The 10,583-nt window shown below is 40.0% G+C and overlaps 1 protein-coding gene across 3 annotated transcripts; it reads left to right on the top strand.

The window, feature by feature from the left end:
- Nucleotides 1–1,457: 1,457 nt before the first annotated feature.
- LOC146517319 (bifunctional apoptosis regulator-like) lies at nucleotides 1,458–10,549 on the top strand. Of its 3 annotated transcripts, none has more exons than XM_085162283.1 (9): nucleotides 1,458–1,672; nucleotides 3,089–3,398; nucleotides 4,296–4,394; nucleotides 5,738–5,831; nucleotides 6,828–7,000; nucleotides 7,082–7,226; nucleotides 7,395–7,574; nucleotides 7,856–8,052; nucleotides 9,479–10,549. In XM_085162283.1, the coding sequence occupies exons 2-9, from the start codon at nucleotides 3,097–3,099 to the stop codon at nucleotides 9,669–9,671; spliced, it is 1,383 nt and encodes a 460-aa protein (XP_085018409.1). In that variant the 5' UTR covers nucleotides 1,458–1,672; nucleotides 3,089–3,096; the 3' UTR covers nucleotides 9,672–10,549. The 3 variants fall into 3 exon arrangements, with proteins under 3 accessions (XP_085018409.1, XP_085018411.1, XP_085018408.1); XM_085162285.1 differs by having other exon boundaries at nucleotides 1,458–1,685; XM_085162282.1 differs by lacking the exon at nucleotides 1,458–1,672 and adding an exon at nucleotides 1,693–1,945.
- Nucleotides 10,550–10,583: the final 34 nt, after the last annotated feature.

Raw genomic sequence — 10,583 nt, 5'->3', positions numbered from 1 at the left:
GGACAATATGCTGCAAAACAAACTGAGGTACACTAACTGTGATATTTAAAGGCTACATGAAAATCCTCTGCAGGTTAGTGTAGGATAAACAGGTTAGTTTTTTGTACTGTGATGGGTTTAACGTAAAGAACAGTGTCTGTGACTGATGCGCAGTGGTCGTGGTTTCATGGTCAGAGTTAAGTTACATCAAGTGTAGCAGAGTATCATTGATATGAATTTTAAATGATGTTGCTGAGATCCGCTGAGATCCACTAACATCTGCTGACATCTGGTTGAACATCTACAAAGAGGAGCAGATCAGCTGGTCACAGCCTGTACAATAAGAAAATCTACTTGAGCTCTCAATAGAAATGATTGTGATTTGTGATTCCCCCCCCCCCCCCCCCCCACACACTGAGTCATTACATCCCTCCACCTGCTGAATCCCACTTTAACTCCTGACTGTACACATTTTCCTGTTTAGAGGCAAAACCACCCTCTACAATGTAGACAACTGAAAATAGAGCTGTATTTTTTATTTTCCTTCTTTTTCTTCAGATTCAAGCTGAGTATAATTAGAATTAAAATAAAAGTTAGACTAGAGTTTGTATTCCCATCAACTGGTATTATTTTATCATTATGCTAATACAGTATTTCAGATTTTTTCCGGGAGTAGCTGGAATAAACTTAAGCATCCATTATTGAAAATGTCTCAGATCTCAAACAAAGTCAAATAGTATTCAAATCAGTTTGGAAGCTAAAATGAAATAAGACAAATTTTGATGAGAAAAAACTATGGGACAGGAAAAAAGATTATTCACGAGAGATTACATTGCCTAGAAAAAATAAACATGCATTTGCTTCCGCACATGATCACAATGTCGAAATAAAACTCTCACAATTGATGACTGAAGTAAAAGCACAAAAAGAAGGTAGTTACTGACTAATACTCAAAGTAGCAAGTAAAGGCTGTGACTAATTTGAAGTACTTTACGCGCGGATTGGGTTCGAGTTATAAACCTTATTCGCCGTCTGATTATATTCACTATTATTCATATTAATCTGCAAAATACCAGTGTTTCCAGGGAATAGAAGCACATTTATTTCCGGTTACTGTAGTAAAGCAGAAGAGTGAAAGCAGCCTAAAATGAACTGATTACACTGTGCCAGGTACTTTCTGCCACTCTGCCATCAGGATGGTGATTTAGGATAATATAAAGAAGCATAACTCACTGTAAACCCGACAGGGTCTCTGTAAAAAGCTAGTGTGTATTTTAATGTTATAATGTGGTGCTGAGGAATAATACAAATAAGCCTCAGGATCTGATCTGCGCTGAACTGACGCAGGTGTTAAAAAAAGTCACGTCCGCTGGATTGAGCTCTGACTCTACCTAGGAGGAGGACACCGGACCTCTTCGTCTTATAGGTGAGAGCGTGACCGGTGACGACATTGTGAGGTAGGCGGGTGGCAGGTACGCATTCAGGCGCGTGCGTGGTTGTGGTTGCTTGCATGTGGGGGTTTCCACTGCAGGAGGAGGCTGTGAGAGAGCAGAACTGCTCGAGAACTGCTACTGTGTGTGTGTGTGTGTGTGGATACGTTGAGTTCTACTCGCGAAATGAGCCTGTAATCTAGTTATTAGCCGGATAGTCATGCCACCCTGCAGTCGGTCACCTGTCAGAGACTAGTCCTGAGGCGAGTAACAACTGTAGGTTAGCCAACTGAACCACACCAGTTAGCAGTTAGTAACTTAGCAATCAGCGCGTACTGTTGAGCTAAGTTAGGCTTACTAGCATGTAAGCCTTGAAGCTAATGATAGCGCAGTTTGGTACTAATAATTGTAGTTAACCAATGTTTACAGATCAGCAGTAACCGATGTGCAACTAGCGCATAGCTAGCAACTAGCTAGCTAATCAGAGAGTGAAGCTAACGTCTAGGGCAGTTAAACTGTACCTGCGTGCTGTCACAGTAAGTGAGCAAACTGTCTGTTTTGTTTATGTATTCAGACTCGGTAATGGTTCACCCTTTGTTATTTGAAAATCAAATAAGTTGCACTGTTTGACCGAGTGCTGTCACGAGCCCCTGTTTGTATACGGAAATCAAGTGACTTTTAAGTACTTGTCATATTTAGCTGCCTTTAAGTCAGAAATCGCACTTTAATTGCTTGCTGACATCCTATCCCAAGTACCATAGTTTTGAATTAATTTCAATCATAGTTCCTCAGCCATAACTAATTCTGGTTATGATGTTTGCTTTTAAATGCTTGCAGTATTACTTTAGATTTCAGATGTGTGGTGATATATTTATTTGTAGCCATTTACTGAGTTTTCAAGTTCACTTTTTTTTGCAAGAGTTTAAAAAAGTGATATGGAAATGAAACGAAAGCTGTCAAATCCAGTGAAAATGCCAACTTCTTTCTGTTTTCAGTTTGTACAGTGTTTTGAGTTTCAAGATGTCATGTCAGAAAAACAGATTCTCGTACATAAAATATTTGTTTACTGAGCAAAAACATAACTGGTCGCTTTACCCCTTAAATCAAGCAGGAGCAAAGCACAGGGCCTTCCAGTTATGCAGTTTTGAAATGTTAAAAGAACTGTTGTTGGCAAATATATTTGGATTGTAGTGCCGAGGATAGGCTTGGTGGAAGTATTGCTATCTCTTTTTCTTTATTTTTTTTTTTAAAGTAAACATTTTTCTACGTGAAGCATTTAGAGCATGGGTCTGAAACTTAAATGAGCTGTGGGTCACTGCTGGCACTGTCATCTCATTGGAGGGCCACTTTGGTGCTCAAGTAGTACGAACAAGAAAACAACGACACCTATTTCCAAAAAGTAGTGTTTAATGCAGACATAAGTGTACACATTAGTGTTTGACTGCTAGTGAAAATTGTTTTCTTTACAAATAACTCTCTCACTGAACTAACACAGCCAATCCAACATGTTTGTACATGTTTATACAACTCAGTCCTCCCTAACAAAAAAACGTAACTTCAAGGGCACAATATATTTCTTGAGTTCGAAACCCCTGATTTACAGCTTGCACCCATATCCTACTTAAAACCTAAAATGTTATAGTTTCTGATTTTGCTTATTAACCTTGTGTCTCCTTCAGACTTGGATATGTTGCAGCAGATGAAGTTAAATTCAGCAGATGACAGTGTGGAGGAATTAATGGATGAGTCTTCTCTCTTATCCGAGTCTTCCAATCCCCCTCAGTTAAAGTCTTCAGCGAGCGGCATCTCAGAAAATGAATTTTCTTGTCACTGTTGCTATGACATCTTGGTCAACCCTACTACCCTGACCTGCGGTCATAACTTCTGTCGGCACTGTCTCGCTCTATGGTGGGAGTCCTCGCAGAAGAATGAGTGCCCAGAGTGCCGGGAGAAGTGGGAAGGCTTTCCTAAAATCAACATACTGCTGAGGTATGCTTCTCATAGCTGTGCCATATCAGTGGGTTAATGTTTGATATTCTGGCTGCTTGATTCACATCTCACAGAGAATTACTGGCGACTTCTACTAAGCTTGCTTAGTTAGCTTTATTAAGAAATGGAAAGTCTGGATGACCAGTAATGATGTGTGCAGTTACACCAGAAGCAGACATTCATTATTGTTTCACCATAACCTCTTATTGAAGAGTAAAGCACTATATAAGATTGGGAAGAAACTAGCTGATATGTCATTTAGTAAATCCTAAAAATAAATTGAGTACATTAAGCCCAAAGTTTGATGCTTATTCTTAGTGGTAGAAGATCCCCATTTCAGTTCTGGGACAAGACTCTAATCTCTTTAGGATTATGTTTCATGGAGAAAAAAAAGCTTGGTGATGTTTTCACCACAGCGAGCTCCACATTAGAGGTGAACACTTTTACAATAATATCTGTGATTTGTTTCACTTTCACTCTCGCTCATACACGCAGCTCGCAGTCACATGACCTGTCTTTTGTTCTACTGAAAGACACGAGAGCAAATGTTAGACACAAATATTTTGACATGAGAAAACTAGGAACTAATGATCTGTGGTAAGGACGTGCGGTTTATAAGAAATGCATGACAACTGATTGACATACTGATGTTTCAACTTAAGATGTGGAAATGTTCTCGCTCAGATGCAGCTGAAAACAGCTGCCAAGATCGAAGATGTCGTTCAGACACTCGTCTCTCCATTGAATTTAAAAAAAAGAAGTATTCATCAGATTGCCCACAAATTTTCCTTGACATTGCTGTGTCAAAGTGGTTTATCTTCATATGCTCCGCAGAGATAAATTAGTCCTACTTAGGTTGATATAGATATCAAACTGATATAATCATCTTCTTTTTAGGGATGCAACTGACAAACTTTTTGGTGAGGTCATACAGCGGAGGAAAGCGGAAATCCAGGCAAACCCCAAAATCTCCCGGAGCTTGTTGGCTTTCCAGAGGTACTTTGATTCTCAAATATGTTTTGAGATATATATAATATATATTGGTGTAAAGTCCATGAAGACTGTCAATTTAAAAACAAGTCTAGCCATTTAGCAACTAATGTTTCACACCATGGGCAGTCTAACATTGCATGCATGTTGAAAAGCTGGGATTTCCAAAGACTGGGTTCAGTGTCACCTTCCTGTAATCAGAGGAAAGCTGCAAACAAACGTGAAGCATTTGATTCACTAATCCTTTTTGCTGACATCACAGCCTGCTTCAAAGACAGCACCTACAAACTGGTGCACTCCGGAGGCTCAAAGCTAAAGCAGCCCTGAGAGTAAATGTAAATGCAACTCCAAGAAGTACCAATTCTGAATAATTCGTTCATTTACAAAGCTGACATGGCCTGGTGGTGCCAAAAAATCCAAATAAACACTGCCAAGAAAATCCTACAGGGAAGATGATACATCTGGAGGTGTGGACAGTGACCTGGTCTTAATCATGCTCACTGGGAAATCTGACTGGTTTAAATTCAGCTTTCCAGAAGCCCAAAGAGCTAACCCTGAGATGCACACTAGCCACAACTGGCTGTGGAGCAGACTCACTAACTCATCCATGAGTTGTCTGCTGATTCTTTACCAGATACAGTGATTTCATTCCTCCATCCTTCAGTATGATGCTGACTGACCCAAAGGAAGCTCGTACAACAGGAGGTTTAGCCATGGATGATCCATCAGTTTGCTCCTCATACCCTCGTTTCTTAACTAAGTTCCAGATGCTGCAGTTTCATGCGTTACGCTTTGCAAAGAGATCTATTAACCCTGGAAGGAATGAGACTCATGACTGGAATGTTTTGGGATTGAATTTTCAGTGCTGTAGATTTTCCACAGAGAACAAATTTGCCCTAGTGGTTATCACACGGCAAACAGTGTGATAACCACTACATTTCTACATTGTGCACACATACTTATCCACATAATCAGGCTGTGGGTCAGATTGTGTAATGTCACAGAAGGAGTGAGTGCTGCTTCAGCACACAAACCAATCGTAGAAGATGGCTGTGAGCTTGGAAAAATGATTATGTGGAAAAAGAGCTTCCATTAGTCTGTCCTCCTTGTGGTTACCTTGTACTTGAAACATAGCATAGCACACACACCATTGTTTGGCACTGACTTTAAGTAGCTTTAAACTCAATGCTGACCCTTTGCCATACTGATCTTATCTTTGCCAACTTGCCTCACGTCTCCTTCATTTTTCACTTGTATTTATTTGCACGTACTTCATTTATTTTGGGTTTTTAATGAAACTGGGCCAGCTTTACAAAGCCCATCCTTCATGTTTGTCTTCCTCATCTTAGATATGGTGACAACCTGGGTAGATCCAAGACAACCCAGCACAAAGGAGCAGGCTTTTTCTTCTCTGGAGTCCTAACTGCACTCACATGTGTGGCTGTAAGTACACACAATCAGGTTAGAAATGCCTCCTTGCTCTTAAACATTACCTTCTGGATTTGCTTGCAACGGCAATGATGAGTTGCCCATTTTATTAGGATTTGTGGTGATTTCATAAACGGTATGTGTAAGGTAGACACGGCTCCTCGTTTTGAAAGTGCCTTGTGTCTTACTTATACTTTCGTTGAACATGTGTCTCCTAGTACCCTAAGTGACTAGCGGAGGGCATGTCCTCCTCAGTCTCAGTTGCTAGTGCCAAGTTACTTTGAATATAACCTGATTTTCCATCTCTAAATTGTGGACCTCTTTAGAATCAAAACATTACTACATTCCTAACCCTACATGTTGCAACACCTGTAATTTTTAGTTTGTTGTCTTTTAACCAAAGCATCAAAATTATGTAATATTGGGGCACTTGGGAACAACGTCCCCCTGTGTTTTGCCACGTGGCTGAAAATGTATGTCTGAGTGTGTACAGTGCAGGGAATAAGTAAACAGATTACAACATAGTTCTGTTTTTGACCTCAGTTCATGGTGATGATTATTGGGTCGTCTTAGGTGAACTAAGTGTTGTCATTTCTGCAAAGCCTCAGTTTATTTTGGATGCTTTGGGCAATCTGTTGTGGAAATATAGACTGGGCCAACTCAGCTGCAGGTTCAAGTTAAACAAATGTAGCGACATCTAGTGATGTTGGATTATTATTGCAAGGTGAGGTAATGGTTAAACCAGGGGTGGGCAATCTTAGTCCACGAGGGCCGGTGTCCCTGCAGGTTTTAGATCTCACCTTGGGTCATCACACCTGAATCACATGATTAGTTCGTTACCAGGCCTCTGGAGAACTTCAGGACATGTTGAGGAGCTAATTTAGCCATTTAAATCAACTGTGTTGGTTTGAGGACACATCTAAAACCTGCAGGGACACCAGCCCTCGTGGACTGAGATTGCCCACCCCTGGGTTAAACTATTCAGACCAGTGTTTCTGTGTATGTTTGTAGGTGATGGTGTTGGTGTATCACTGGAGCAGTGGTCCAGTGGATCAGCATGACCTGCTGATCACTAAGCCCGTGTCTCACTGGACACCTGAAGAGGTTGTATCCTGGCTCGAAAACCTGGGTCCCTGGGCCCAGCTGTACAAAGAACCCTTCCAGCAGGAGAACGTCAATGGAAGGTGAATTATTATTTATTTATTTTTTAAAGAAATGTATTCATTAATGTTTTTAAAATCAATATGATAATTTCTCTGGTTCAGGCTCCTGTTGATGCTGGGAGAAGACGAGTTGTTGAAATCGCCTTACAGCATTGAAAATCCGGCTCACAGACGGGTTATTCTGGCTGAACTGGAAAGAGTTAAAGCTCTTGGGGTCAAACCTCCCCAGAACCTCTGGGAATACAAGGTGACCACACTTCTGCGTCAGAATGGCGTGATGTTGTTTGCTTCACATGCTGATGCTCAGTATTGACATCTTTACAAGTTGCACATTGTGTTTTGCTGGTAAAGCAGCACATCTGCATTTCCACAGTTAAATAACCGTCTCTTTACTGTTTCTGTCACACTCTGTCAGGCGGCTAATGCGGGGAAGTCTCTGTTCTTGCTGTACGCACTGAAGCGCTCCCCTCGTCTCACAATCTTTTACTTGTATTTGTTCGACTACTCTGAGACCTTCCTGCCCTTCCTGCACACTTGTTGTCCAGCCGTCACAGACAGCGATCAACCAGTGGAGAGCAGTTTTGTCAGCTCACAGGTACCAACCAGACAAACTTCCCACTGAAATGACACATAAATAATAAATTGTAATACACTGTAACGAGCTGAAAATGAAAACACTGGGGACCTTTTATTTATAAATTATATGCTATGATTGCTTCTGGTAATTAGATGAAGACGGCGCTGTGAGCATGAAGATGCTTAGACTTCTTTAAACTTTTCTCCATGTGCAATACATATGACTATTCAGGTTACATGTTTTGTTTTGTTCCTGCCCCCCCCTTTCTTTCTTCTGTTTTTTAAAACTTATTAATTTAGGTGGATCCCAGCTGGCAACAATGGGCAGAGTTTCTTGTGAAATACTGTCTGCTTCCATACCAGCTGATTGCAGAGTTTGCTTGGGACTGGTTGGCTGTTCACTACTGGACATCCCGTTTCATCATTGTTAATGCCATGCTGCTGTCTGTCCTTGAAGGTTGCGCCCTATGGAGGCTGTGGATGAGAGCCAGGATCAGGTAAATGCAGTGTGAGGGTTGGGTGATTTTTCTTTTTGCTCTTGTTGTTTTTATTATGCAAACACTGAAATAGATTTTAAACTGTCTCAATCCAGATGAGAGTTCTGCACAGTTTGATAAATACTCTCTAATAAAAATCTAGTTATTAATACAGTTACGGTCATTGGGTACGTGTGTTATGGCAAAAAGGAAGATCAGATTGTACTTTTGTTATACTAACTTTGAGAAGGAAGTGATAGTTGAAATAAAAGATGTGTATACTGTGGTCACGTGGCATACTTTGGTCATCACAAGGCATATTAGTGTTACTGGGAACATTTTCTGGTGCCAAATTAATGGGTATGTGAACCTAGAGAAAAATGTTTTTACTAGATTTCAGTGACTGATAAGACCCAGACACAGTAAGTGCATATTCCTGCCAGTCAGGAATATAAACACTGAAACTCACTGAACACTGAAGCTCCAAAAGTCAATTTTTAATCCTAAAATGCTGGTTAAGTGTAAATATTATCTATCTGAAAGACATGCAGTCCATCCCGCTGAAGGAAAACAGGACCTGCATAAACATGCCTGCAGTTCTGTGCAAACCATTGTATTAATGTCATGTTTTCTGCATTGTATGCATAGACTGTATAAAAGGTGGATGTAGTGATGGTGACATCACCTATTGGCTAATGAAAACAAATGGAGCACACACAACACTACAAGTCTTTTTGTATCCAGAGTCGCCCCCTGCTGGCTGTTGGAAATATTTATGGCACTTCTGCCTTGGCTTTACATTTCAGACCTAGAGACTATGACCATGTTTTATACTGTCTGTTGTGTATTACCTGGAACTGGATTTAGTATCTCCTGTGCAAGATTTGGGTTGATAGCTGTTGAGTAGTGGTTGTAGTGGTTTTATCAAATTCAAATTTTATTTGTCACATACACAGTACGATATGCAGTGAAATGCTTACACAACTGCTCGTGACCTAAAGAAAAAAGAAAGGCTATGAATAAGATAGGAAATAAATATGAAAATTAAAAAGGGTAAATTTAACTAGGAAGGAATAAAATAAAATATAAAAACTAAAGTTAAAAATGAAATAACTGTACAACACAAATTAGAATGAAGGGTAAATTTAACTGGGAAAGAATAAGATAAAATATATAAATTAAAGTTGAAAATAAAATAACTGTACAACAAAATACACAATACACAGTATAGAAATATATAAGAATGTATGAAGAAATATAAATATATATATATATATATATATATATATATATATATATGTGTATATGTATAAATAAAATAACAGCAGCTGTACAAGTATTAACTGGAAATGAAGAATATGTCCAGTGTTGTGCAATCCACATTTGTAAGTGTCTTGTGCAGTGCAAATATGCTTAAATGACACTTGTTTCCTCCCTCTCTTTGTAGGACTCTTCCACAAATGATGTGGAGCCACTTGTGGAAAATGCTAACTCAGGGATTTGCATTTGCCCTCCTTTGGCCTTTTGTCCCGCAGTTTGTGTGCAACTGCCTCTTCTACTGGGCACTCTACTTCAGTCCCATCATTAATATCGACCTGGTGGTGCAGCAGTTAATGCACCCTGAAACAGTAGCATTGTGACAGACGGCACTGGATGAGGAGGTGCCCAATTGATGTGGGACAATTTGCAGCAAATGAGTTGATGAGAAGTGTTTATTTTTAGCAGTAAACACAAGACTGGCTTTATCTACTGTTGGGGAATTTTATCTTGGTTCTTGATTTGTCTCTCTCTCTGCCGGATGGTTGCCGTGTTGAACAATAGAGGCACCGGACTACTGAAGGAGAAACAAAACCAATGAGATGAGAAACGAGTAACAGTGTCTGACTTGGGTTGATCTTTTTGCATCCACAGTGCATTCACAAACCACGATGCCTAAACGGTCCGGGGTGGTAAGCGGAATGATAAGACGTGTTTAAACACTCACTGGAGTAAAGATTGGAATCACGACGCGGTGCTGAAAGCTTTGTAGCCCTGGCATAACTGTAGTCCAATAGAACATGCGTTTTTATGCTTATACAGAGTCAGTGAAGTTGGAACAAGACATGTAAGGATACATGTTTTTGCATCTGTTATCAAATATCATTCTGGCATGTGATCTACTTTTAGAAAAAATAACCTCAGGCTGCTTCAGGATTTCCATCCAGAATCTGAAGCAGTATTTATAACTCTGCATAAATTCTGATGCATTTCTTACATTTTCACTGTGAGTGTGATCTCGGTGATCTACAGAGCTGTGTGAGAAGTCATTCTGTGATGTTTGGTAACATGACTGAGTGTCAAGTGAGGCTTGTAGTTCAGCAGTCTGTTTGGCCTCTCAGGCTTTAGCGCCCTTCCAAGTGCAAACAGAGACAGTCTGGCAGAGCAAATGTTCTATGAAGTTTGTTCCAGCGGTTCCAGCATTTGCCTTCACAAGATTTGTGATGCTTAGATTTGACATTTTTAATATTGTGGTTTGTTTTTTTTTTTAAATCTGTTTAGGTAATGCATAAAAC

Source organism: Neolamprologus multifasciatus, chromosome 6 (assembly GCF_963576455.1).
Source record: "Neolamprologus multifasciatus chromosome 6, fNeoMul1.2, whole genome shotgun sequence".
NCBI classification, from domain to species: domain Eukaryota; kingdom Metazoa; phylum Chordata; class Actinopteri; order Cichliformes; family Cichlidae; genus Neolamprologus; species Neolamprologus multifasciatus.
Note: the sequence above shows the minus strand (reverse complement) of the source record. Positions and strands in the feature narration are given on the sequence as shown.

What these genes read in the sequence shown, in the direction of transcription:
- LOC146517319 (XM_085162283.1), top strand. Translation starts at nt 3,097, where the DNA reads ATGTTGCAGCAGATGAAGTTAAATTCAGCAGATGACAGTGTGGAGGAA. An exon ending in CAGGAGAACGTCAATGGAAG is followed by an intron (nt 7,001 to 7,081) that starts GTGAATTATTAT and finishes TCTCTGGTTCAG; the next exon opens with GCTCCTGTTGATGCTGGGAG. An exon ending in GCAGTTTTGTCAGCTCACAG is followed by an intron (nt 7,575 to 7,855) that starts GTACCAACCAGA and finishes TTATTAATTTAG; the next exon opens with GTGGATCCCAGCTGGCAACA.